This window comes from Trichomycterus rosablanca, chromosome 16, assembly GCF_030014385.1.
Source record: "Trichomycterus rosablanca isolate fTriRos1 chromosome 16, fTriRos1.hap1, whole genome shotgun sequence".
NCBI classification, from domain to species: Eukaryota; Metazoa; Chordata; class Actinopteri; order Siluriformes; family Trichomycteridae; genus Trichomycterus; species Trichomycterus rosablanca.
The window spans coordinates 7,835,001-7,860,181 of NC_086003.1; the positions used below are offsets into that span (position 1 = coordinate 7,835,001).

At 41.8% G+C, this 25,181-nt stretch overlaps 1 protein-coding gene across 1 annotated transcript in view; it reads left to right on the forward strand.

The window, feature by feature from the left end:
* Window positions 1–25,181, forward strand: part of LOC134330433 (lipoxygenase homology domain-containing protein 1-like) — a 63,964-nt gene that overhangs the window by 15,181 nt on the left and 23,602 nt on the right. Inside the window, exons 13-23 of the mRNA XM_063011568.1 lie at window positions 7,542–7,618; window positions 9,069–9,265; window positions 10,219–10,411; window positions 12,220–12,380; window positions 12,741–12,917; window positions 13,973–14,114; window positions 14,208–14,359; window positions 15,671–15,804; window positions 19,147–19,304; window positions 21,279–21,383; window positions 21,471–21,599. Coding sequence (XP_062867638.1) covers window positions 7,542–7,618; window positions 9,069–9,265; window positions 10,219–10,411; window positions 12,220–12,380; window positions 12,741–12,917; window positions 13,973–14,114; window positions 14,208–14,359; window positions 15,671–15,804; window positions 19,147–19,304; window positions 21,279–21,383; window positions 21,471–21,599 — 1,625 coding nt within the window. The remainder of the gene's footprint in view (window positions 1–7,541; window positions 7,619–9,068; window positions 9,266–10,218; window positions 10,412–12,219; window positions 12,381–12,740; window positions 12,918–13,972; window positions 14,115–14,207; window positions 14,360–15,670; window positions 15,805–19,146; window positions 19,305–21,278; window positions 21,384–21,470; window positions 21,600–25,181) is intronic.

Sequence of the window (25,181 nt, forward strand, 5' to 3'; positions counted from 1 at the left end):
AACTACAGGCCGATCTCAAATCTTCCTTTCACAGCTAAGATCATTGAGAAAGTTGTCTACAATCAAGTCAGCAGTTTATTGAATTCCAGTGGTTCTTTTGACAAATTTCAGTCAGGCTTTCGAGCTCACCACAGCACTGAAACGGCTCTCATAAAAGTGGTAAATGATCTACGGCTGAATACTGACTCGGGTAAAATATCAGTTCTGGTTTTACTGGATCTTAGTGCAGCCTTTGACACTGTAGATCATAGAATATTGCTGGATAGGTTGGAAAACTGGGTTGGACTTTCCGGAACAGTCCTTAATTGGTTCAGGTCTTACTTAAAAGACCGCAGTTACTTTGTCACTATTGGCAGCTATGAATCTGACAGAGTGGCTATGACATGTGGAATCCCCCAGGGATCAGTTCTTGGACCTCTCCTGTTCAATCTTTATATGCTGCCATTAGGCCAAATGCTACAGGCTAACAACATTAATTACCATAGTTATGCAGATGACACACAGATATATCTGGCTCTCTCACCAGATGATTACAGCCCAATAGATTCACTGTGTCAGTGTCTGGAGGACATCAATAACTGGATGAGCCAGAATTTTTTACAGTTAAATAAGGACAAAACAGAGATTGTCGTGTTTGGCAACAAAGAAAAGAGGTCTAGTGTCATTGAACACCTCAGTTCCCGGGCTCTAAAAACCAAAGACCAAGTCCGAAATCTTGGCGTTCTAATAGACTCAGATCTTACATGCACCAGCCATATTAAAACCATCACCAAAACAGCCTTCTACCATCTTAGAAATATAGCCAAAATCAAGGGTCTAGTGTGCCAACAAGACCTAGAGAAGCTCATCCATGCTTTTATCTCCAGTAGGGTGGACTATTGTAATGGTCTCTTAACTGGACTTCCCAAAAAGACCATTAAACAGTTACAGCTCATTCAGAACGCTGCTGCTAGAGTTTTAACCAAGACAAAGAGAACTGAGCACATCACTCCAGTTCTGAAATCTCTACACTGGCTTCCGGTTAGTTACAGAATAGAATTTAAGGTGCTGCTACTGGTCTACAAATCACTGAATGGGTTCGGCCCAGAATACATCTCAGAAATGTTCAGAGAATATAAACCCAGTAGATCTCTTAGATCCATGGACTCAGGTCAGCTAGTAGAGCCCAGAGTCCAAACTAAACATGGTGAAGCAGCATTTAGTTGTTGGGCTGCATATACAGTGTATCACAAAAGTGAGTACACCCCTCACATTTCTGCAGATATTTAAGTATATCTTTTCATGGGACAACACTGACAAAATTACACTTTGACACAATGAAAAGTAGTCTGTGTGCAGCTTATATAACAGTGTAAATTTATTCTTCCCTCAAAATAACTCAATATACAGCCATTAATGTCTAAACCACCGGCAACAAAAGTGAGTACACCCCTTAGTGAAAGTTCCTGAAGTGTCAATATTTTGTGTGGCCACCATTATTTCCCAGAACTGCCTTAACTCTCCTGGGCATGGAGTTTACCAGAGCTTCACAGGTTGCCACTGGAATGCTTTTCCACTCCTCCATGACGACATCACGGAGCTGGTGGATATTCGAGACTTTGCGCTCCTCCACCTTCCGCTTGAGGATGCCCCAAAGATGTTCTATTGGGTTTAGGTCTGGAGACATGCTTGGCCAGTCCATCACCTTTACCCTCAGCCTCTTCAATAAAGCAGTGGTCGTCTTAGAGGTGTGTTTGGGGTCATTATCATGCTGGAACACTGCCCTGCGACCCAGTTTCCGGAGGGAGGGGATCATGCTCTGCTTCAGTATTTCACAGTACATATTGGAGTTCATGTGTCCCTCAATGAAATGTAACTCCCCAACACCTGCTGCACTCATGCAGCCCCAGACCATGGCATTCCCACCACCATGCTTGACTGTAGGCATGACACACTTATCTTTGTACTCCTCACCTGATTGCCGCCACACATGCTTGAGACCATCTGAACCAAACAAATGAATCTTGGTCTCATCAGACCATAGGACATGGTTCCAGTAATCCATGTCCTTTGTTGACATGTCTTCAGCAAACTGTTTGCGGGCTTTCTTGTGTAGAGACTTCAGAAGAGGCTTCCTTCTGGGGTGACAGCCATGCAGACCAATTTGATGTAGTGTGCGGCGTATGGTCTGAGCACTGACAGGCTGACCCCCCACCTTTTCAATCTCTGCAGCAATGCTGACAGCACTCCTGCGCCTATCTTTCAAAGACAGCAGTTGGATGTGACGCTGAGCACGTGCACTCAGCTTCTTTGGACGACCAACTGAGTGTCTGTTCTGAGTGGACCCTGCTCTTTTAAAACGCTGGATGATCTTGGCCACTGTGCTGCAGCTCAGTTTCAGGGTGTTGGCAATCTTCTTGTAGCCTTGGCCATCTTCATGTAGCGCAACAATTCGTCTTTTAAGATCCTCAGAGAGTTCTTTGCCATGAGGTGCCATGTTGGAACTTTCAGTGACCAGTATGAGAGAGTGTGAGAGCTGTACTACTAAATTGAACACAACTGCTCCCTATGCACACCTGAGACCTAGTAACACTAACAAATCACATGACATTTTGGAGGGAAAATGACAAGCAGTGCTCAATTTGGACATTTAGGGGTGTAGTCTCTTAGGGGTGTACTCACTTTTGTTGCCGGTGGTTTAGACATTAATGGCTGTATATTGAGTTATTTTGAGGGAAGAATAAATTTACACTGTTATATAAGCTGCACACAGACTACTTTTCATTGTGTCAAAGTGTCATTTTGTCAGTGTTGTCCCATGAAAAGATATACTTAAATATCTGCAGAAATGTGAGGGGTGTACTCACTTTTGTGATACACTGTAACTGGAACAGACTGCCAGGAGATATTAGATGTTCCTCAAATGTAGAAATCTTTAAATCCAGGTTAAAAACTTTTCTTTTTTCTTGTGCCTATGATTGAGCTCGATATTTTTACTATCATCCTCATTTTACCATATTTCTTTTAGTCTTGTTTTAATTCCATATTCTCTAAACTGTAAGGTATATTTTACTATATTTTCTTTTCGTTTTTATGTTTTAATTGCTTATTTCTCTTGTTTTAATTTCGTATTTACCAAATTGTAGGGTATATTTTACAATATTTTCTTTTAATTTTTCATGTTCTTAATTTTTATCTCTCTTGTTTGAATTTTATGTTTTTAATTGTAACTAAATGTTTGCAAGAAGTCTTTCTGAGGTTCTAGATCTCAGGAATGTTTTAATGCTTTTAATTTTTAATTTTTCCTTATGTAAAGCACTTTGAATTGTCACTGTGTATGAAAGGTGCTATACAAATAAACTTGCCTTGCCTTGCCTTGCCTTACATAGGCAGCTGCCTTAGTAGAGAGGATTCTAATAAGTCAATGACTTATTATAAGGCAGGTTATTCGAACGCGCAACTTAGACAGCGATTCCATCGGGTTTTGCTTGCTAAGCTAACAGTTAGTATCTTGCCATTCAAAACCATGGAATGGGGTGGCACAACGTGCTAGCATGTCAACATAACATCTGTGTACCGAATACGGTTACATTCACTGACAAGCCCAAACTTGAAAAAAAACACACTTGTGCAAGTTTATACAAGTAATATTATCTGTGTGTGTGCATCGCGACCGATTACTAACAGAGAGATGCCCCCCCCCCCCCCCCCCCCCCCCCACCCCCCACGGAACTACCGTATACCGCGGTATTTTATGAAGACGGTATGACGGTATGAAAATCGGCAATATCGCCCAACCCTAATCTGGATGTCCCCAAACACTCCCTTACCTGGCCAACCTTTAGGCTAGAGTTAAGTAGGTTAAAAAAAAAAGGAGGAAAATACAGCAAACCTCTCCAGTCAGTGGTTCACAATTTGCTGAATTAGTTGGGGTTAAATAAAGTGATCCATCCATCCATCCATCTATCTGTTTATCCATCCATCCATCTATTTATCTACCTACCATCATCCATCCATCCATCCACTATCTATCCATCCATCTGTTCATCCGTTTATCCATCCATCCATCCATCCATCCATCCATCCATCCATCCATCCATCTATAAATCCATCTATCTACCATCATCCATCCATCCATCTACCATCCATCTATTTATCTATCTACCATCATCCATCCATCCATCCATCTATCTACCCATCCATCCATCCATCCATCCATCCATCCATCTACCCATCCATCCATGCATCTATCTATCTACCATCTATCTACCCATCCATCCATCCATAAATCCATCTATTCATCTGTTTATCCATCCAAATCCATCTATATATCCATCCATCTATCTATCATCCATCCATCTATCTACCTATCTATCCACCATCATCCATCCATCCCTCTTATCCATCCATCCCTCTATCCCTCCCTCCCTCCCTCCCTCCATCTATCTATCTACCATCCATCCATGCATCTATCTATCTACCATCTATCTACCCATCCATCCATCCATCTATAAATCCATCTATTCATCTGTTTATCCATCCACCCATCTATAAATCCATCTATCTATCTATCCATCCATCTATCTATCATCCATCCATCTATCTACCTATCTATCCATCTATCTACCATCATCCATCCATCCCTTTATCCATCCATCCCTCCCTCTATCTATCTATCTACCATCCATCCATCCATCTATGTATTATACCTCCATCCATCCATCCATCCATCCATCTATCTATGTATTATACCTCCATCCATCTATGTATTATACCTCCATCCATCCATCCATCTATGTATTATACCTCCATCCATCCATCCATCCATCTATTCCAATCCCATCTAAGCAGTCCTGAGCATGTTTAACACTGAGTAAGGATTAATTTTTAGTTATTGTATTATCACCAGCGTCTACATAGATTTCTGAAAAGATTAAGAAAATACAACAAACCTCTCCAGTCGGTGGTTCACAATTTGCTGAATACTTGTCTACACAAACATACCACCATCTGAGGAAAGCTTTAACACCAATATCAAACAAACACCAACAAACTAATAAGACAGTAGAGAACATCAGCTCATAGAGAACAGTGACTAGAGAACAACAGCAACTAGAGAACAGCAGCTGACAACCAATAAGCGTGTCAACTTCACAGAAACGTCTTTATAACAAATCTCAAGACAGGGTGCTTGCAGTTTGGAGCCTGCCGTTGCATAGAGCTGATGCATTAATCAGAAGCATTGCTGGATGCTTGTACTCCCCAAAGTAGCCCTACCATTTAGCTACTTGTACGCAGTCACAAAGTACAAACTTGGTATACTGAACTGGAAACCAGTACTGCCAAAGTTGCTCGCACCAGCTTAATTCAACTCCAGACAGCAAATGCTAAATGGGGCTCATCTATGCCCGTCCGTCCACACCTCCATGCAGCTGCTCCAGCTCCAGAGACCGCTGCCACATACACACACACACACGCATGCACGTTCGCGCCATGGACCCCAAGGTGTCCGTATAAATACCCCGCCCAAGGACCCCAGCTGGCTCAATAACTGCCTGCTCTAAGATCTACTGCTACTGCTGCAGAGTCTGACGATGCCTATTAAAACACAGACTTGGTGCTTTATTTAATGTATGTACATGAATGCATGGGAATATGTGTGTTGGTGTGACCGTGTGAATGTGTGTGTTGGTGTGAGAGTGCTGTCCAAGTTCTTATGTAAATGAAGAAATAGAGTCTGGTTACTAATGGAGACTAAACGATGGAAACACGATGCGATGGAAACACAACCAGACCAGACCAGAGGATAGTCTAACGTTACGCACACAGATGGTATAACGCTGGTACACATGCAGTTTGGTTGGCCTGTTAGGTCCTGTCTAAATTCAGCTTCACAGACATCCTTTCTATCTGTATGTAGACATAGATCAGGAAAGGAAGAACCCAGTGAATCCCGTACGGATATCTCTAAAATAGGCTCAACGTTTAGTTAGAGGAAGCGAGATAGAACAAGACACTAAAAACAGGAACAGAACTAGCACTATAAGTAAATGGACACTTAAAATATCTAAAATAGCCTAAAATACAGTAGAAAACTGTTGAAGAGTTGAAGAGAACTTGAGAACTTGGGTGGCACAGAGATACCATTAGATACTAGCTTACCATTGCTGGGATCTTGAGCTCTGGAGTTTGAATCTCAGCTTTGCTCTTGGACGGACATGTAATTGTGGTCTTTGGCGTCTGGTTGATGGTGCCTACACAGAGACAGAGAATAATGAAGATCATTGAATGTATCTCCTCTCCCTATCTTGTGCAGGTGAAAAGAACTGGTTGGCTACTACACATTTACGTTTTCATATAAAGCAGGTGGTACGTCTGAACCCCCTCGGATTAAACCGACAGGTCAGTTCTTCAGAGAACATCATGAAACTCATGAGCAGGTAACAGTCATGAAGGCCTTCACAGGACGTCAGCGCCCACCTCCCCCACCGTCATCAAACCTGAGTGATCGGACAAGAGAGGCAGAACGACAGCAACCCATCATCCCTGATCACCTCAATTTATTCATTTTTATGACCTAGAACCCACAAGCTTTGCTTATAATCATGGTGGGCAGCTCCGGTCCTAGGGGTCAGACCTCCAAACTTCATGTGACCTTCAGATTAGCTCAAGAACAGTGTGTAGAGAGCTTCATGGAATGGGTTTCCATGGCCGAGCAGCTGCGTCCAAGCCTTACATCACCAAGCGCAATGCAAAGCGTCGGATGCAGTGGTGTAAAGATCGCCGCCACTGTACTCTAGAGCAGTGGAGACGTGTTCTCTGGGGTGACGAATCACGCTTCTACGTCTGGCAATCCGATGTACTTGTCTGACTGCATTGTGCCAAGTGTAAAGTTTGGTGGAGGGGGGATTATGGTGTGGGGTTGTTTTTCAGGAGTTTGGCTCGGCCACTTAGTTCCAGTGAAAGGAATTCTTAATGCTTCAGCATACCAAGAGATTTTGGACAATTTCATGCTCCCAACCTTGTGGGAACAGTTTGGGGATGGCCCCTTCCTGTTCCAACATGACTGCGCACCAGTGCACAAAGCGAGGTCCATAAAGACATGGATGAGCGAGTTTGGTCCTGACCACATCCGATAGAACACCTTTGGGATGAATTAGAGCTGAGACTGTGAGCCAGGCCTTTTCGTCCAACATCAGTGTCCGACCGCACAAATGTGCTTCTGGAAGAATGGTCAAAAATTCCCATGAACACACTCCTAAAGCTTGTGGAAAGCCTTCCCAGAAGAGTTGAAGCTGTTATAGCTGTAAAGGGTGGGCCGACATCATATTAAACCTTATGGATTAAGAATGGGACGTCACTCAAGTTCATATGCGTGTGAAGGCAGACGAGCGAATACTTTTGGCAATATAGTGTATACTGTATATAAGAGTCTGGAATCAAATAGCCACAGCTTTATATAATCTCTTTATAAAAGCAGACTACCACTACCAAAATACCAAGAAAATATTTAGAATCCAGCAATGCTGTAATATTTCTGTTTCTCTTTCTCTTTAATACAGATGGTTGGATCGTAGTGAAGATGATGGACAGATTGTTCGGGAATTGGTTCCAACTTCAGATGGACAGCGCTTGTTCAGTAAGTAAACACACATTGGAACAACATACAGTATCACTGGTCAGAATATGACCAAGAACTAAAAGTGCAACTGAGTCCTGTGCCACCACTAGCTTGTTGCTAAAGGACGGAAAAAATGTCCAAAATTTCTCCTGTATTGTTATTTCCCTTAATATATTAATGCAATTTTTGATTTGACCAAATTGTATTTGCTCAGGAGTGTACATGCACCCTAAAAGGAATTGTAAATCATTGCAAATTGGGATGTTGGTGATTTTTCCCCCCCAATTGTTCTTGTCTGTGACTAACTGGTTGGAAACATTCCTCTTTCTTATTTAATTAAAAATACATTTATAGTTCTTACACAATGTGTTGTTTTGGCTGTATGCTTTTGGTCTGTGTTGTAAATTGTTGCCCTAGTCTGAGTTTTCATGTCCTCTGGAGGAGGTTTTCTACAAAGATTTTCATGTATTTAGCTGCATTTATCTGTCCCTCAATTCCTACCAGTCTCCATTTCCCTGTCACTTAGAAGCAGCACCCTCCATAGCATGATGCTGCCACCACCATGTTTCACTGTAGGGACGGTGTTAGCCAGGTGATGCACCTGACTACATATTAAAGTACCAAACCGTAAATATTTGGTAAACTAGGATCCAATTTTGCCAATGGCCAATATTCTGCTCAGGGTCGAGCAGATCTAAATCCACCGGGAAACACTGGGGTGCAAAGCAAGAATACCCTGGACAGCATGCTAATCCATTAAGAGCTTTGGCCACCCCTACTTCCCCCAGACATAGCAGTCTTTTCTGTGTAGATGCCCAGCTGGCCGATAGCACCACGGTCTGTTGGGCAAGCGTAATAGCCCTCTCTACTACCTAACTGCAAATGGCAATTTCATCCATTCATTAACCTACCTGCTTACCTGGTAATAATTAAAAAGTGACAACAAACTTGTCTGATTTAACAAACACATCTGATTTGTGGTAAAAACTGTGGAATCTGATTTGTGATTAAATGATACTACTAGCCAGTAAAGTATGCTGTACTGCCATGACATTTGCTTTTTTTTTTGCTTGGCATCAGTTAAACCATGGCAACCAAACGCCCACAGTCAACGATGACGCTGCTGGTGCGAACACAGGACGATGAGCGATCAGCAGTTTGGGTGACGAGGCTAAAAGTCGCTGCCGATCTTAATACAGAGTTAGACCCCTGCCCCACACTTCTGGCTTCTATATAATAATAATAATAATAACAATAATAATAATAATACAAATAATAATTGGCTTGTACAAAAGAAGAGGATGGTTGAAGGAATGCTGCAAAATCTTCATATATTTTACACATTTTGTCTTTTAGTAGTTTTGAAAGGCTGTTCAGAACTATTAGGAGTGTCTGACCCCTGACTTTGACCCCATCCAAAACCATCTGTTATGCTGTGTTGTGTGTGTGTGTGTGTGTGTGTGTGCAGATGTGAGTTATCACATTGCAGTAAAGACAGGCAGTATTAGTGGAGCAAGCTCAGATTCGAAGGTGTTCGTGAAGCTCTACGGAGAGAAAGGCGACACCAACAAGATCCTGCTCATCGCCTCCGATAACAGCCACACCAACTATTTCGAGACAGGCCATACCGACATCTTCACAGTAGAGACCTCTGACCTTGGCCAGGTAGGTTTACACACACACCCACACACACACACGCACCCACCTACCACCCAGTGATAACAGTATTGTGAGAAGGAAGTTTCTGTGTTTTTCCCATACTCACTGTCCATTTTATCAGCTCCACTTACCATATAGAAGCACTTTGTAGTTCTACAATTACTAACTGTAGTCCATCTGTTTCTCTACATGCTTTGTTAGCCCCCTTTCATGCTGTTCTTCAATGGTCAGGACCCCCACAAGACCACGACAGAGCAGGTATTATTTAGATGGTGGATGATTCTCAGCACTGCAGTGACACTGACATGGTGGTGGTGTGTTAGTGTGTGTTGTGCTGGTATGAGTGGATCAGACACAGCAGCGCTGCTGGAGTTTTGTCCACTCACTGTCCACTCTATTAGCCACTCCTACCTAGTTGGTCCACCTTGTAGATGTAAAGTCAGAGACGATCGCTCATCTATTGCTGCTGATTGAGTTGGTCATCTTCTAGACCTTCATCAGTGGTCACAGGTCACTGCCCATGGGGAGCTGTTGGCTGGATATTTTTGGTTGGTGGACTATTCTCAGTCCAGCAGTGACAGTGAGGTGTTTAAAAACTCCAGCATTGCTGTGTCTGATCCACTCATACCAGCACAACACACACTAACACACCACCACCATGTCAGTGTCATTGCAGTGCTGAGAATGATCCACTATCTAAATAATACCTGCTCTGTGGTGGTCCTGACCATTGAAGAACAGCATGAAAGGGGGCTAACAAAGCATGTAGAGAAACAGATGGACTACAGTCAGTAATTGTATAACTACAAAGTGCTTCTATATGTAAGTAGAGCTGATAAAATAGACAGTGAGTGTAGAAACAAGGAGGTGGTTTTAATGTTATGGCTGATCGGTGTATTAAAGTAAATATATTGCTTTCTCCAACCTGTATCTTGTCCCTTGGTGTGTGTGTCCCACAGATAAACCGTCTCCTGATTGGCCACACGAACGAAGGCCTGCAGGCCGGCTGGTTCCTGGACAGCGTGTTGATCTGGGTGCCGGTGCATGGAGTTCAGTATATGTTTCCCAGTCACCGCTGGCTTTGCAAAGATGAGGCTGACGGCAAGGTGGAGGTTGAGATCTACCCAAGTGAAACAAATGAGATCGAGAAATGTATGTGAACATACACACAAACACAGAGCAACAAGACCACACACTTTCTGTTCTATCTGAAATCTGATTCAAGCTATGGTATAAATGAATTAATGTTCTCGAATCGAACTGTTTTTGGTTTCTTTGTGCTTGGTTACGCACTCATCTTTACAAACAGTGGAGGTTACAAAAGGAAAAATGCAAAAATGGCGCAAACTGGCTACTGATGAATGAAAACTTTCTAGATTAGCAGTGTTTTAGGTGGGCTGAGGCATAGCTATGGTAACAAACCGCAAATTAAAGAAACAGTGGCCACATATCATGTCAATCACGTTGACCAGTTTGAATGAGGCGCGATCTACCAGTTAAGATAAAACACCTTATAGGCATTGCTTGCCTCAGAAGAGGTCAGAATTTGTGACACAGAGGCACATTAGAGGCACATTATTGAAGTGATGTACTAAAGAGTGAAAAGTGGAACCTTCTGGAAGACCTGGGTTCCATTAACCTGATGCCAGGCTAACACAGTAGCTTACAATAAGAACATTACACCAACAGGTAAATATTGTGGTGGTAATGTGATGTTATGGGCCTGGCCAACTTGCCCTAATTAACCGAACCATTAATGCTGCTCTCCCCTTCCATAGAAGGTTGCTTGGATCATATTTGAATTTGAACATACCTTAGCATGTGTAATACACTATATTGCCAAAAGTATTCACTCACCCATTCAAATCATTGAATTCAGGTGTTCCAATCACTTCCATGGCCACAGGTGTATAAAACCAAGCACCTAGGCATGCAGACTGCTTCTACAAACATTAGTGAAAGAATGGGTCGCTCTCAGGAGCTCAGTAAATTCCAGCGTGGTACCGTGATAGGATGCCACCTGTGCAACTCAGCCACGAAGTGGTAGCCACGTAAAATGACAGAGCGGGTCAGCGGATGCTGAGGCACATAGTCAATCGCTACAGACCTCCAAACTTCACGTGGCCTTCAGATTAGCTCAAGAACAGTGTGTAGAGAGCTTCATGGAATGGGTTTCCATGGTCGAGCAGCTGCATCCAAGCCTTACATCACCAAGCGCAATGCAAAGCGTCGGATGCAGTGGTGTAAAGCACGCCGCCACTGGACTCTAGAGCGGTGGAGACGTGTTCTCTGGAGTGACGAATCACGCTTCTCCGTCTGGCAATCCGATGGACGAGTCTGGGTTTGGCGGTTGCCAGGAGAACGGTACTTGTGTGAGTGCATTGTGCCAAGTGTAAAGTTTGGTGGAGGGGGGATTATGGTGTGGGGTTGTTTTTCAGGAGTCGGGCTCGGCCTCTTAGTTCCAGTGAAAGGAACTCTTAATGCTTCAGCATACCAAGAGACTTTGTGGGAACAGTTTGGGGATGGCCCCTTCCTGTTCCAACATGACTGCGCACCAGTGCACAAAGCGAGGTCCATAAAGACATGGATGAGCGAGTTTGCACAGAGTCCTGACCTCAACCCGATAGAACACCTTTGGGATGAATTAGAGCGGAGACTGCGAGCCAGGCCTTCTCGTCCAACATCAGTGTCCGACCGCACAAATGCGCCTCTGGGAGAATGGTCAAAAATTCCCATAAACACCTAAACCTTGTGGAAAGCCTTCCCAGAAGAGTTGAAGCTGTTATAGCTGCAAAGGGTGGGCCGACATCATATTAAACCCTATGGATTAAGAATGGCAGATGAGCGAATACTTTTGGCTATATAGTGTTGTGCAAACTTTAAGCTATACAGAAGCTGAGAATATGCAAATGATATTGTTTCTATTATTTTAATTAATATAATATGGGATGTGATTGCAGTGATTAACTATGAGGTAACGGTTGTCACGGGGGACGTGTTTGCGGCCGGCACCGACGCCAAAGTGTTCCTGCAGATCTATGGTGAGGAGGGCAAGACTCAAGTCTTTCAGCTGAAGAGTCGCTCCAACAACTTCGAGAGGGGATCCACTGAGATCTTTAAGGTGTCTGTGTGTGTTTTGTATATATAGCACTCTTAAGTAATGAAGTAGGTGGCCAAACATATGTGGACACCTGACAATGAGCTTGTCGAACATCCCAATCCAAAAACATGGGCATGAATATGGAAACCAGTAGCTGCTACAACAGTCTCCAATCGTCTAGGAAAGCTTTGCTCAGGAATTTGTTGCATTTAATCGAGGTCAGACACTGATTCACAATTAACATTTGTGTTAATAGACTCACAACAGTGTCCAATTCCATATTAATGCCCACAGTCTTGGAAAAGGATATCCGAAGTCCAAAATTATGCTTTAAGTCACTTGAAATCCAAGCCTGCGTTTACCTCTTTTTGTCCATGGTAGATCGAAGCATTGGATGTGGGCCAGATCTATAAGATCCGCATTGGGCACAATGGTACAGGAGTGGCACCTGGCTGGTTCCTAGAGCATGTAGATGTGAAGCGGCTCATCATGGCCATGGTGAAGTCTGAGAAAAAAGAAGAGGAGAAAAAGGACAAGAAAAAGAAAAAGAGAAAGAAGGTGAGTACAGCGAGGAACAGTCTGCACCTCTGAGTCATTATTTAAGTTTATTATCTAATTTTTAGCTTGGCTACAGGTTGGCTGGGCGCCCCCTAGCGGACACAATTGGCAGTGCTTGCATCAGACAAAATTGGCCTGCTGGGTGGGAAACAACAGGACGAAAAAGAGGGTGGGCTCTTTGACACCCTGGTTAGTACCTAGAGGTCTGTGACTCGCACACACGGCTACTTTAGACTCGACATTGCTGTGTCTGATCCACTCATACCAGCACAACACACACTAACACACCACCACCATGTCAGTGTCACTGCAGTGCTGAGAATCATCCACCACCCAAATAATACCTGCTCTGTAGTCGTCTTATGGGGGTCCTGACCATTGAAGAACAGCATGAAAGTGGGCTAACAAAGCATGAAGAGAAACAGATGGACTAGTCAGTAATTGTAGAACTACAAAGTGCTCCTATATGGTAAGTGGAGCTGATAAAATGCACAGTGAGTGTAAAAATAAGGAGGTGGTTTTAAAGTTATGGCCGATAGCACCAATTGTTTTCATAAAGAAAAAGGACAGTGGCATACATGAGTTCTCATCCTCAGTGGAGCAACATCTACAATAGGAGGATGTGGTGCTGGGCTTGTTACAACAAAGGGGCCTAAAAGTAAATTAAAGAAATGTGCTTTCTTTGTCTGGAGGTTGCAAGATTAGGAGGGTTTCACCGGATAGTTCACTCAACTGGGGGGTATCTATTTCGGATGATCAGGCTTGTGTGTGTCAAACTTGTGGGTATTGGTCCCTGAAGCATCAGGGGCATCACCTGGGGTCCAGGACTGATTTGTTACCCTCTCCAGGGCAGATTTACCATGCCCCAGCTGTATCAGCAGCTTTTTTCTTTTTAGGTGTTCTGAGGTGTTGCTTTATCCTCATATGACATGTTGTATTGTATGTGTGATGTACATATATTTATGTCGGCTTTTTAATTGCCACTGACCTCAGATGTGGCCCGCCGGGTGTACAATGCCCAGGTGTGCTCCAAGATGTTTTTCTCTTGCGTGCAGGACGATGATGATGATGACCCAGGAGAGCTGAAGGAGGTGGTGAAAACATTTCACTTCCCCTGCAGCAGGTGGCTTGCCCGAGATGAAGAAGATGGAGAGATTGTAGTGGAACTGAAAGCTGAGGATTATGAAGACCTTGAGGGTATGTAGAAAACAGTGAGAAAAAAGAAATAGAGTTTGAGTCTTTTACTTGGTAGTTTTACCTGGGTATGTGTACCGCTTTGTTTTGTTTCAGAGAACACATATGAAATCCATGTATTCACTGGTACCATGTGGGGCGCTGGGACAGATGCCAATGTCTACATCAACATCTATGGCGAAATGGGGGACACGGGCGAGAGGAAACTGCGCAAATCGAACCATTTTAACAAGTTTGAACGTGGACAGGTGACACATGTAGAAAAACTACACCTACACATGTATCCAACTTAAGGGCAGGTCCTAATTAGAGGCATACACCCACCAGATATAACATTATGACCACTGACAGGTGAAGTGAATAACACTGATTATCTCTTCATCAAGGCACCTGTTAGTGGGTGGGATATATTAGGCAGCAAGTGAATATTTTATACTCAAAGTTGATGTGTTAGAAGCAGGAAAAATGGACAAGCATAAGGATTTGAGCGAGTTTGACAATGGCCAAATTGTGATGGCTAGAAGACTGGGTCAGAGCATCTCCAAAACTGCAGCTATTGTGGGGTGTTCCTGGTCTGCAGTGGTCAGTATCTATCAAAAGTGGTCCAAGGAAGAAACAGTGGTAAACCGGCGACAGGGTCATGGGCGGCCAAGGCTCATTGATGCACGTGGGGAGCGAAGGCTGGTCCGTGTGGTCCGATCCAACAGACGAGCTACTGTAGCTCAAATTGCTGAAGACGTTAATGCTGGTTCTGATAGAAAGGTTTCAGAATACACAGTGCATCACAGTTTGTTGTGTATGGGGCTGCATAGCCGGAGATCAGTCAGGGTGCCCTTGCTGACCCCTGTCCACCGCCGAAAGTGCCAACAATGGACACGTGAGTATCGGAACTGGACCACGGAGCAATGGAAGAAGGTGGCCTGGTCTGATGAATCACGTTTTCTTTAACATCACGTGGATGTGCCGGGTGCGTGTGCGTCGCTTACCTGGGAAACACATGGCACCAGGATGCACTATGGGAAGAAGGCAAGCCGGCGGAGGCAGTGCGATGCTTTGGGCAATGTTCTGCTGGGAAACCTTGGGTCCTGCCATCCATGTGGATGTTACTTTGACACGTACCACCTACCTAAGCACTGTTGCAGACCATGTACACCCTCCCTGAAGGATAATGGTTCAGGAATGGTTTGAGGAGCACAACAACAAGTTTGAGGTGTTGACTTGGCTTAAAGGATCTGCTGCTAACATCTTAGTGCCAGATACCACAGCACACATTCAGGGATCTAGTGGAGTCCATGCCTTGACGGGTCAGGGCTGTTTTGGCAGCAAAAGGGGATCCTGTTATGCCTGATGGGTGTATATAGAGCTGCTTCTAGGTGCAGTGAGTAATGTTTGAATGGGTGCAGAGAAGGCTTTGAAGTCCACCCCAGCATTACCTACACAGTTGTCCATCATAAAAAGGAAAGGGAAATTAGAGATATGTTCTTACAATCACTTTTGATTTCAACCTGTTATGCTTATTAAGAACAATCATGTTGCCCTTTGACCCGTCTCTCTCTCAGGAGGACGTGTTTACCCTCACTGCGATGGATCTGGGCCTGCTAAAAAAGCTGCGTATTCGACACGATAACACACAGGCCAGTGCAGGGTGGTACCTGGACCGTGTAGAGATCATGGACATGAAGGATGAGACAATGTGAGCATATTTCTCTTTTATGAACAAGATAAACACTTCACTATTGACTATTCATTCATCAGTAACACTTTATTATTAGGAACACAGATTAGGGGCTTGTTCTTTGCTCAATGAAATTTTGTTAAGACCATGTTATGCAAATGACTGATTCTGAAATATTACTTACATATACATGTTAGTGTGAATTGGCAGCACTTTGATTCATGTGTTCTAAATAATGCCAGGTTTAATAAGTTTATTAAGCACTGAATGGTGTAGGCCAGGTTTATGTGGTCTGGACAGTAGCTGCTGATACTAATTCTCAATCAGCTTCCAAGTGTTGATCAGTAAGGGTGGACCGATATTTAGACGTAATTATTTTCATGTGGAAAAAGGCTGATTCACACAAGTAATCCAAAAATACTATCAAATATGTGGCACATTTTCTGTTTGGAAATTAGCCAGCAAGTCTCAAAATTGTCCAGCTGACGCCCTTAACTTCATATGAATGTCAGATTGTAGGGTTAAAATTTCTGTACGTAACATGAGATCAGATTTTTCTCGGTCAGCTTCTTCCACGTACGAACGAAACAGACGTCTTTGCAGTGGTCTTGCGTGAATTGAACCATTTTTTGTTTCTTTGTTCTTGGTTGCGATCTCATCTTCACAAACAGTGTAGGTTACAAAAGGCAAAATGCATAAATGGCGCAAACTGGCTACTGAATTAGCGCTTTCTAGATCAGCAGTGCTTTAGGTAGGCTGAGGCGTGGCTATGGTAACAAACCGCAAATTCAGCCACTCAGAACTTGTTGACTGTTCCTAGGGCTCGTTTGAAGCTAAAAGGTGATCGTGCATTTGCAGTTTATGCTCCGAGGCTATGGAACACTCTACCTCCTACTATTCGACAAGCTCCATGGGCCTCTGTTTTTAAATCACATACCTTTTTAAAAACATACCTTTATAAGCTGGAATTTGAACAGTGAGGAGTTGTGGTAATTATAATTGTTTAGTCTATTTGTATCTGTTTTATTTTCTCTCTTACATATTTTTATTTGGTTTTTCCTTTTTCACATAATGTTGTGTTATGTATGCTTGTTCGATGTACAGCACTTTGGTCAATGTAAGTTGTTTTAAGAGTGCTTTATAAATAAAATTTACTTACTTACTTGGGTGATTCTTCAATTGCGGGCTCTTTTTACCATCTTAACTTTTGAAAAATAAAATTAGTAATAATTTAGTTTTAATTATGTCAAGATAATGCTTACATGCTTTAGAGCAAAGACTTAATGATGGCTACAGTTGAGCTTATATAGAATTTTAATATTTCATATTTATTTGCGAAGTGGCATAGCAAAATGGCATTATGTGTTGGTAATGATGTGTTGCGGTAATGTCAATTTTTAAGAAAAAAACTAGCTAGGCCATGGTTTTGCTAAAGCTAGTCAACAGCTAGTGCATGATGCACTTTAAATACATAGAAATAATGTGTAAATTTCTTTTTTTTTTTGGTAAAGTACTGCCATATTGATGTAAATGGTAATGACGCTGAATAAATATACTCTATGATCAGGAGGAATACATGATTAAATTACTCACATTTCCAGACATTAAAATGTCAGTCTCCTCTCATGGCTGGCATGTGCTTCCTTGCGAGTCTTTGTTTCCATGGTTACAACATAAACAAGTGTTACCTTCAAATGATTCCCTACAGAAACCATACACTGTTGCGGTAATGACGATAATGCTGGGGACAGTAATATATTGCTCAAAAATATGCATACGTTTTTCAAATATAAAAAAAAAATATTACATTTTGTTTCTTTTTAAGTTGTTATAAAACTCATATTGTGATTTTTTATAATGAACTGATCACTTTTTAGCATTTTATTAGACTTTATTAGACTTTATTTAAAGTCTGGGTTGGGGACAAGGCCAAAGTAAGCAAAATATTGATGTTTAAATCATCATAAAAAATGGAAATCATAATTATTTTGGTATGTCATTTTTTTAGTGATGCAATGAATGATCTTTTTAATACCTAAAATATTTGTTTTGTAATAAAGTATTTTTAACACAAATTTATAACCTAGGGACGTAAAAGTTCCCCCCAATTGAAGAATCACCCACATTATAATAATCCCATATGTAGCCTTCCGCACATTATTTAAATTATTTTGTCAAGATGTCAAAATGCACGTTGTGATTTAACCCGGACACACAATTTTAATGCATGTCTTGATGTCTCATCTGTTTCATCTGTGTCTGGTTTAGCCTGTACACGACTTAATTAGCATAATTAGCACTTTTAACATTACAGATTATTAACAGTGGTGTTTAGTATTAGTGGGGGTTTAGTCTTGTGTCTTGTATTGTGTTTGTGGTCACTTTTTGACAGAATAGTTTAATTCCTTTGTTCAAATTGACTCATTAAATACTAATTAAGTGCTTTTTGTCTGTAATTAGTGAGGAGTAGAACCTTACTTTAGAATCTAGTACACATCCTGGTTTAAGCAATAAACCTGTCATAGCCTAGGACAAAAAAAACGAATCAATGTGCTGCCAATTACATAACATTTTTAAAATGCATTTCCTCCCTTTTTCACCCAATTTTTTAGCACGTCCAATTTTTTACCCAATTGCGTTCTGCTTCCTTTCTACTGGCGCTGACCCCCATCCCGATTGTGGAGACACACGCCCCCTCCGACACGTGCGCAGTAGCCGACTGCATCTTTTCACCTGCACAAGGCTGAGTTCATAGTTCATATGTGGATCAGCTTTGTGTAGGAGAGCCACACCCTGATCACATTATTCCCCAGCCCTGTGCAGATGCCATCAATCAGCCAGCAGAGGTCATAATTGCATCAGCTATGAGCTCCCAGCTCTGGCTTACCTACCCTGTATGAACAACAGGCCAATCGTTGTTCATGTAGCCGCCCAGCCCAGCTGGATGGCAGAGCTGATATTCGATACGATGTATTCGAAATCCCAGCTCTGGTGTGCTAGTGTGTTTTACCGGTGCGCCACCTGAGCGGCTGCCAATTACACACAGGTTATTAAAGATTAAGGTTAAGCAAAGAACTAAAAATAAACCATGATTCTTGCATATTTAATTCAAATGACCAAAACAGTTGCATTGTAGTGTATTGTGGGTATTCTATATTACTAACAGGATATGATTTGAGCCAAGGATAAGCAATTTAGCCCTTTAACCAATGAGTTAAATTGTTAAATAGTTAAATAGTATAATTATTGTAAGTGCATTTAGTATTTATACTGTAGTTTTGCTCTGTGGAGTTTGGGATCTGTCCCATGTGTATGGTTTTCCTCAATTTACACCAGTTATCTCTTACCTGTGTGTGTTAGGTACTTTTTTCCCTGCCAGCGATGGTTGGCAGTGGACGAAGATGACGGACAGTTGGCTCGGGAGCTAGTTCCAGTGGACGAGGCCTTCATGAAAAAGGATTACGATGACGACAGCAGTTCTACGACTTCATCAGCACAGCTCGGACTCGAACAGAAAGGTCAGCCAACAGATCCTACACTGCAAACGATTAAATGATAAATGATGATATTTGATTGCAGACAGGATGAACCGGAGATATTTTATGGTTTATCTTGTAACACTACACTGGGTCTACTTTATCAAAAAGAATGAGGTTAACAGAATTACAAAAGGTAGTGATAGCTCAGTGGTTAAGGTACTGGACTAGTAAACAGAAGGTTGCCGGTTCAAGTCCTGCCACCACCAAGTTGCCACTGTTGGGTCTTTGAGCAAGGCCCTTAACCCTCAGTTGCTCATTGTGTTCAGCTCATTGTGTAAGTCGCTTTGGATAAAAGCGTCCGCTAAATGCTGAAAATGAAAATGTAAATGTAGTCTGAAAGCCTCTGTAGGAAAGATGACTGTAGAGTAGTTGTTGGGTACACAAAACCAGGATGACCTTCGAGTACCACAAACCAGCAAATTTTCATTCCCCCAACAAGGGCCTGAAAAACATGCCTAAGAAGCATAAAGTTGTCCTGCATGCTACAAATTGCCACAAAGAAGCATTTTCCCTCTCAAATTCTTCTTCTCCCTCTTAATTACACACCTGAGGGTTTAACACTGCCCCCTAGTGACTGGGAAAAGAATTTCCCTAGAGACAGTACTTGAACTTTGTCACAATATACTCAACAAAAGTTCTTCCTACAAACACGTCTTAAGATGTACAACAGTACGGGGTCGTCGTTGTCGCATTTTTCGTTTTAAAATCCTCCACACATTCTCTATTGGGGACAGGTCAGGACTGCAGGCAGGCCAGTCCAGTACCCGTACCCTCTTCTTTCGCAGCCGTGCCTTTGTAATGTGTGCAGCATGTGGTTTTGCATCGTCTTGCTGGAAAAGATGACGTCTTGAAGGAAGGCAGCACATGTTGCTCTAAGATCTCAATGTACTTTTCTGCATTAATGCTGCCATCACAGAAGTGTAAATGATCTTTGCCAAGGGCACTGACACACCCCCATACCATGACAGACCCTGGCGTTTGGACTTGTTCCTGATTACAGTCTGGATGGTCCTTTTCATCTTTGGGTCAGAGCACACGGTTCCCTTTTTTTCCCAAAAAAGACCTGGATTGCTGATTCATCTGACCACAATACACGTTTCCACTGTGTGATGGTCCATCCTAGATGCCTCCGAGCCCACAGAAGTCGACGTCGCTTCTGGACATAATTAACATACGGCTTCTTTTTTTGTACAGTAAAGTTTTAAGTGGCATTTGTGCATGTAACTCTGTATTGTAGAGCTTGACAAAGGTTTGCCAAAGTAATCCCTCACCCATGTGGTTATATCAGCTATTGTTGAGTGGCGGTTCTTGATGCAGTGCCGTCTGAGGGATCGAAGATCACAGGCGTTCAGCTTAAGCTTGCGTTCTTGGCCTTTACACACTGAAATTCTTCCCAATTCCTTGAATGGTTTAATGATATTATGCACTGTAGAGGGAGAAATATGCAAATCCCTTCCAATCTTTCTTTGAGGTACATTGTTTTTAAACATTTCAATCATTTTCTCACACATTTGTTGACAAACTGGAGATCCTCTGATCATCTTTACTCATCAAGGACTCAGCCTTTCCTGGATGCTGCTTTTGTACCAAACCATGATTACGATCACCTGTTTGGATCACATCATTATTTCGTTTTTTCACCTTATTACTAGCCCTAAATTGCCCCCATCCCAACTTTTTTTGGAAAGTGTTGCAGGCCTGAAATGCAGGAATGGAGGAATATTAACAAATGCAATAAAGTTGAGCAGAAAAAAACATGAAATATCTCGGGTTCAAACTGTCTGCAATCAATGAAAGTCAAAGTAAATGTAAGGAACACTGTGTTTTTATTTTATTTTCATTTTTCGTGCTGTCCCATCTTTTTCTGATTTGGGGTTGTATAAAAGTCACTTCTTTGTACTTTTGCCACTTAAATAAAGATTCAAGAAAATAATTGTGTGTTTGTGTATTTAGCTATGTCAACCACATACACCATGCGAATCAAGACAGGGGAGAAGAAGAACGCTGGAACTGATGCCAACGTTTACACTATCTTATACGGAACCAATGATGACACAGGTTTCACAGCATTCACACGTGTAGTCATATGCTTTACTATATGCTTTATAAATACATATAGTATAATTTGTTTGTGTGTTTGATCAGGTATCATTAATCTGAAAGCCTCCAAGAACCATAAGAACAAGTTCGAGTTGGGCATGATCGATGAGTTCACTATTGAGGCGGTGGACCTTGGCAGTCTTAAAAGAATCTGCATTGGACACGACAACGCAGGTACACAGGAAATCGCTGGAACCGATTCGGTCTTTGCTTTTAATGCTATGATAGTTACAGCTGCAAATTGGAATATAAATAACGTATAATTAGGTCAATAATCATGGTGCATTACAGTCTGACCCACACTTAGCCTGTTAGGTTGTCACAATTAAGCATTAACAAGCATTAACAAGCATTAACAAGCATTAAAAATCAATTAAGCATTAACAAGTACAGTATAAATGAATATATTATTTGTTAAAGACTATATGGAGTTTGAATGACCAATTGCTCCAATTAACTACTGGGCTGTCAAAATTGTCACTTACATCCACCACCCTTCATATTCCCGGACACATAATTCCAACGCATGTCTTAATGTTTTGTGTTTTTATTGATGATTAATACTTAGTCTCAGAATAGTTCTGTTCTTGTTTCATCTTTTGTTAATTTACACTGGTTTGGGATTTGTTTTTTGTGTCTGGTTTAGCCTGTACACAACTTTGCATGTTTAATGTTACAGATTATTAACAGCGGTGTTTAGTATTGTTGGTGGTTTAGTCTTGATTGTTGTATTGTGTTAGTGGTCTGTGTATGGAAAGGCAAATATAGGATTCAAATTGACTGGTTAAGTGCTTTTTGTTTCCAATTAGTGAGGAGTAAAACCTTACTTTAGAATATAGTACACATCTTGGTTTATTATAGACTTCATACAGCATTTACAGTAAGTAAAAACAATCAAAGATTTTATTAAACCAGCCGCTCAGGTGGTGCAGCGGTAAAATACGCTAGCACACCAGAGCTGGGATTTCGAATACATCGTATCGAATCTCAGCTCTGTCATCCGGCTGAGCTGGGTGGCTATATGTTCATACAGGGAGGGAGCCGGATAGGGACCTCATAACTGGTGCAATTACGACCTCTGTTGGCTGATTGATGACGCTTGCACAGAGTAGAGGAATAATGAGATCAGGGTGTGGCTCTCCGTGCACAAGGCTGATACGCATATGAACTCTCCTCATACAGGTGAAAAGATGCAGTCGGCTACTGCGCATGTGTTGGAGGGGGCGTGTGTCAGTTTGCTCTACTCAGTCGGGGCGGGGGGTCAGCACCAGTAGAGGGGAAGCATAACACAATTGGGTAAAAATTGGATGCACTAATAATTGGGAGAAAAAGGGAGAAAATGCAATAGAACAAATATTGAAGACTATATTATTTATTAAATGTATCTATTGACCATCACAGAAAATATACTTTTTCATGTGACAAATACACTTTAGGGCCAAAAGTATATAGACACCCACCTATTTATTGAGTTCAGATGTTTAAGCCTTACTTTGGTGTATAAACTGAGGTTTATAAAAAGGGTTTAAGCTTTCAAATTTGGGAAAGTTTGGCCTGATCTCAATCCCACTGAACATCTCTGAGATGAATTAAAACAGTTGCCAGACAAATCTATTGGTCCAACATTAGTCCCTGACCCTTAAACGTTCCTTTGTCAAAGATTTACCAGGAAGCTTTGAATCTGTTAATGATGTCATGCACTGTAGATGGTGCCATCTCTAAATTTTTTGTAACCATGCATTCCAAACAGTTTCTTTTAATAATTTCACAACCATCTACTGTTATACTGTCCATGTATTAATTTTTCTGATGTGTTGCAGGCATCTAATTAGGAACTATCATGGATTAAGCATATAGAACTAGGAACTAGCTAAATGTTCTGCCTGTTCTTTATTAATGTGCACGTGTTAAAATGTATATATTCATTAACATGTGCTGTGTGTGTGTATGTGTAAATTTGCATGTGTCGACACTGTAACAAATCGCTGTTCTTTTTACAGCAAACGACGAAAGTATGTCATTTTCCTTCCTTATCCTAATACCCAGGGCTAATCAACTAATTCAATGGATTAATATTAAAAAGAAAGCATAGTTTATTTTACGTTAGCAACCGTTCGATCTAATAGTTAACAATTATTCAACCACTTTTTGTTATTTCCAAATTTTTAAGTTGTTAGTGCTGTAACGAATTGGGCTAGACGAGACAAGAGAGGCGGACACACACGCAGAGATGTTTACTGGACGTTTAATAATAACAAACAAGACGGGGGTAGACAAGACCAGACAAACACATGACTTATGCTAATTGCTAAGGTAACCGCTAAGCTAAACCCATGAGACAGGAACATAAACCCTAAGCTAAGCTAACAAAGAACATTGACTGACTAAAACAAAACATGAACAAGACTAACTTTAAACAAGACTTATAAACATGAACAAGCTAACAGACAAGAGCAAACAAAAGCTACAAGAGTAATATAATCAAACCTAAACCAAACCAAACGAACATCAGTCAGGAACAAACCGACATGACCAAAGCAAACCAAAATCAACACGGCTGCACCCTTATATGCCATGAGCAATCTGCCTGGGATGAGGTGCAGCTGTGGATAATCAGCAGAAGACCAATCATGATGAGGAGCATCAGCCTGACACTTATAACCCTACACCATATGTGCTCCTGGAGAGAAGGGCGTGGCACACAAACAAACTCCAGGAGCACAGAGGCCCAATTCGTGACACATGCGTGTATTCACTTGAAATTGGCTACTTACATTTGAAATAATGCAATTAAATCTGAAAAAATAAATTTATGTTTAAATGAATAATATAGAAAAAATATTGTCAGTATTTTAGATGTATCTATGTAAAGATTACATAAAATAAAATACAGTGGTAGCTCATTGGCTAGCGATCAAAAGGTCCCTGCATGGTTCAAGCCCCATCTCCACCAGGATTGGTTGGGTCCCTGAGCAAGACCCTTAACGGCTTGCATTGTATTAGGTGCAATCCAAAGTCGCTTTGGATAAAAGCATCCGCTATAAAAAGGCTAAAAAAAGTTTAAAAGTTTGTTCTTCCACTGGAGTGGTCTGCACAGAGCCCTGACCTTAAAATTACTGAACACTTTTGAAATAAATTGGAACCAATTAGAATAAATAGGAACTGAGCCAGGACTTCTTGAACAACATCAGTACCTGACCAATCATCATCATGTTAATGTCCATGATTTTGGACTACTTGACGTCCAATATTCATCAAATATCCCAGCTTTGGTGTGAATATTACAGACAATTATTTACAGTGTATGTATGCATGCATATGTGTGTGTGTGTGTGTGTGTGTATTTGTGTGTATTTGTGTGTATCTCTTACCAGGCGGTTCCCCGGGCTGGTTTCTGGACTGGGTAGAGATCGACGCTCCATCTCTGGGGCAGCGTTTGTGTTTTCCATGTGGTCGCTGGCTAGATAGAAGAGAAGATGATGGAGCCATTTTTCGAGATCTTTGTTCTAACAAGCTACAAACAGAGCTATACACACCCTGTAGGTCATACACACATACTTGTAACCCAATTAGGTTTTGATGTAGGGCTGTAACAGTTAATTGGAATGATACCCTGATACCCTTTGCCAGACAGCTTGGAAAGGTGTCCAAGACTCCAAAGTACATTGCCAGAGCAACATTGACATCAATTAAATTTATGTCTATGAGTGTCCCAGTTCTGGGCAATCCTCAATCGGGTATGAATCTATCCTTGTA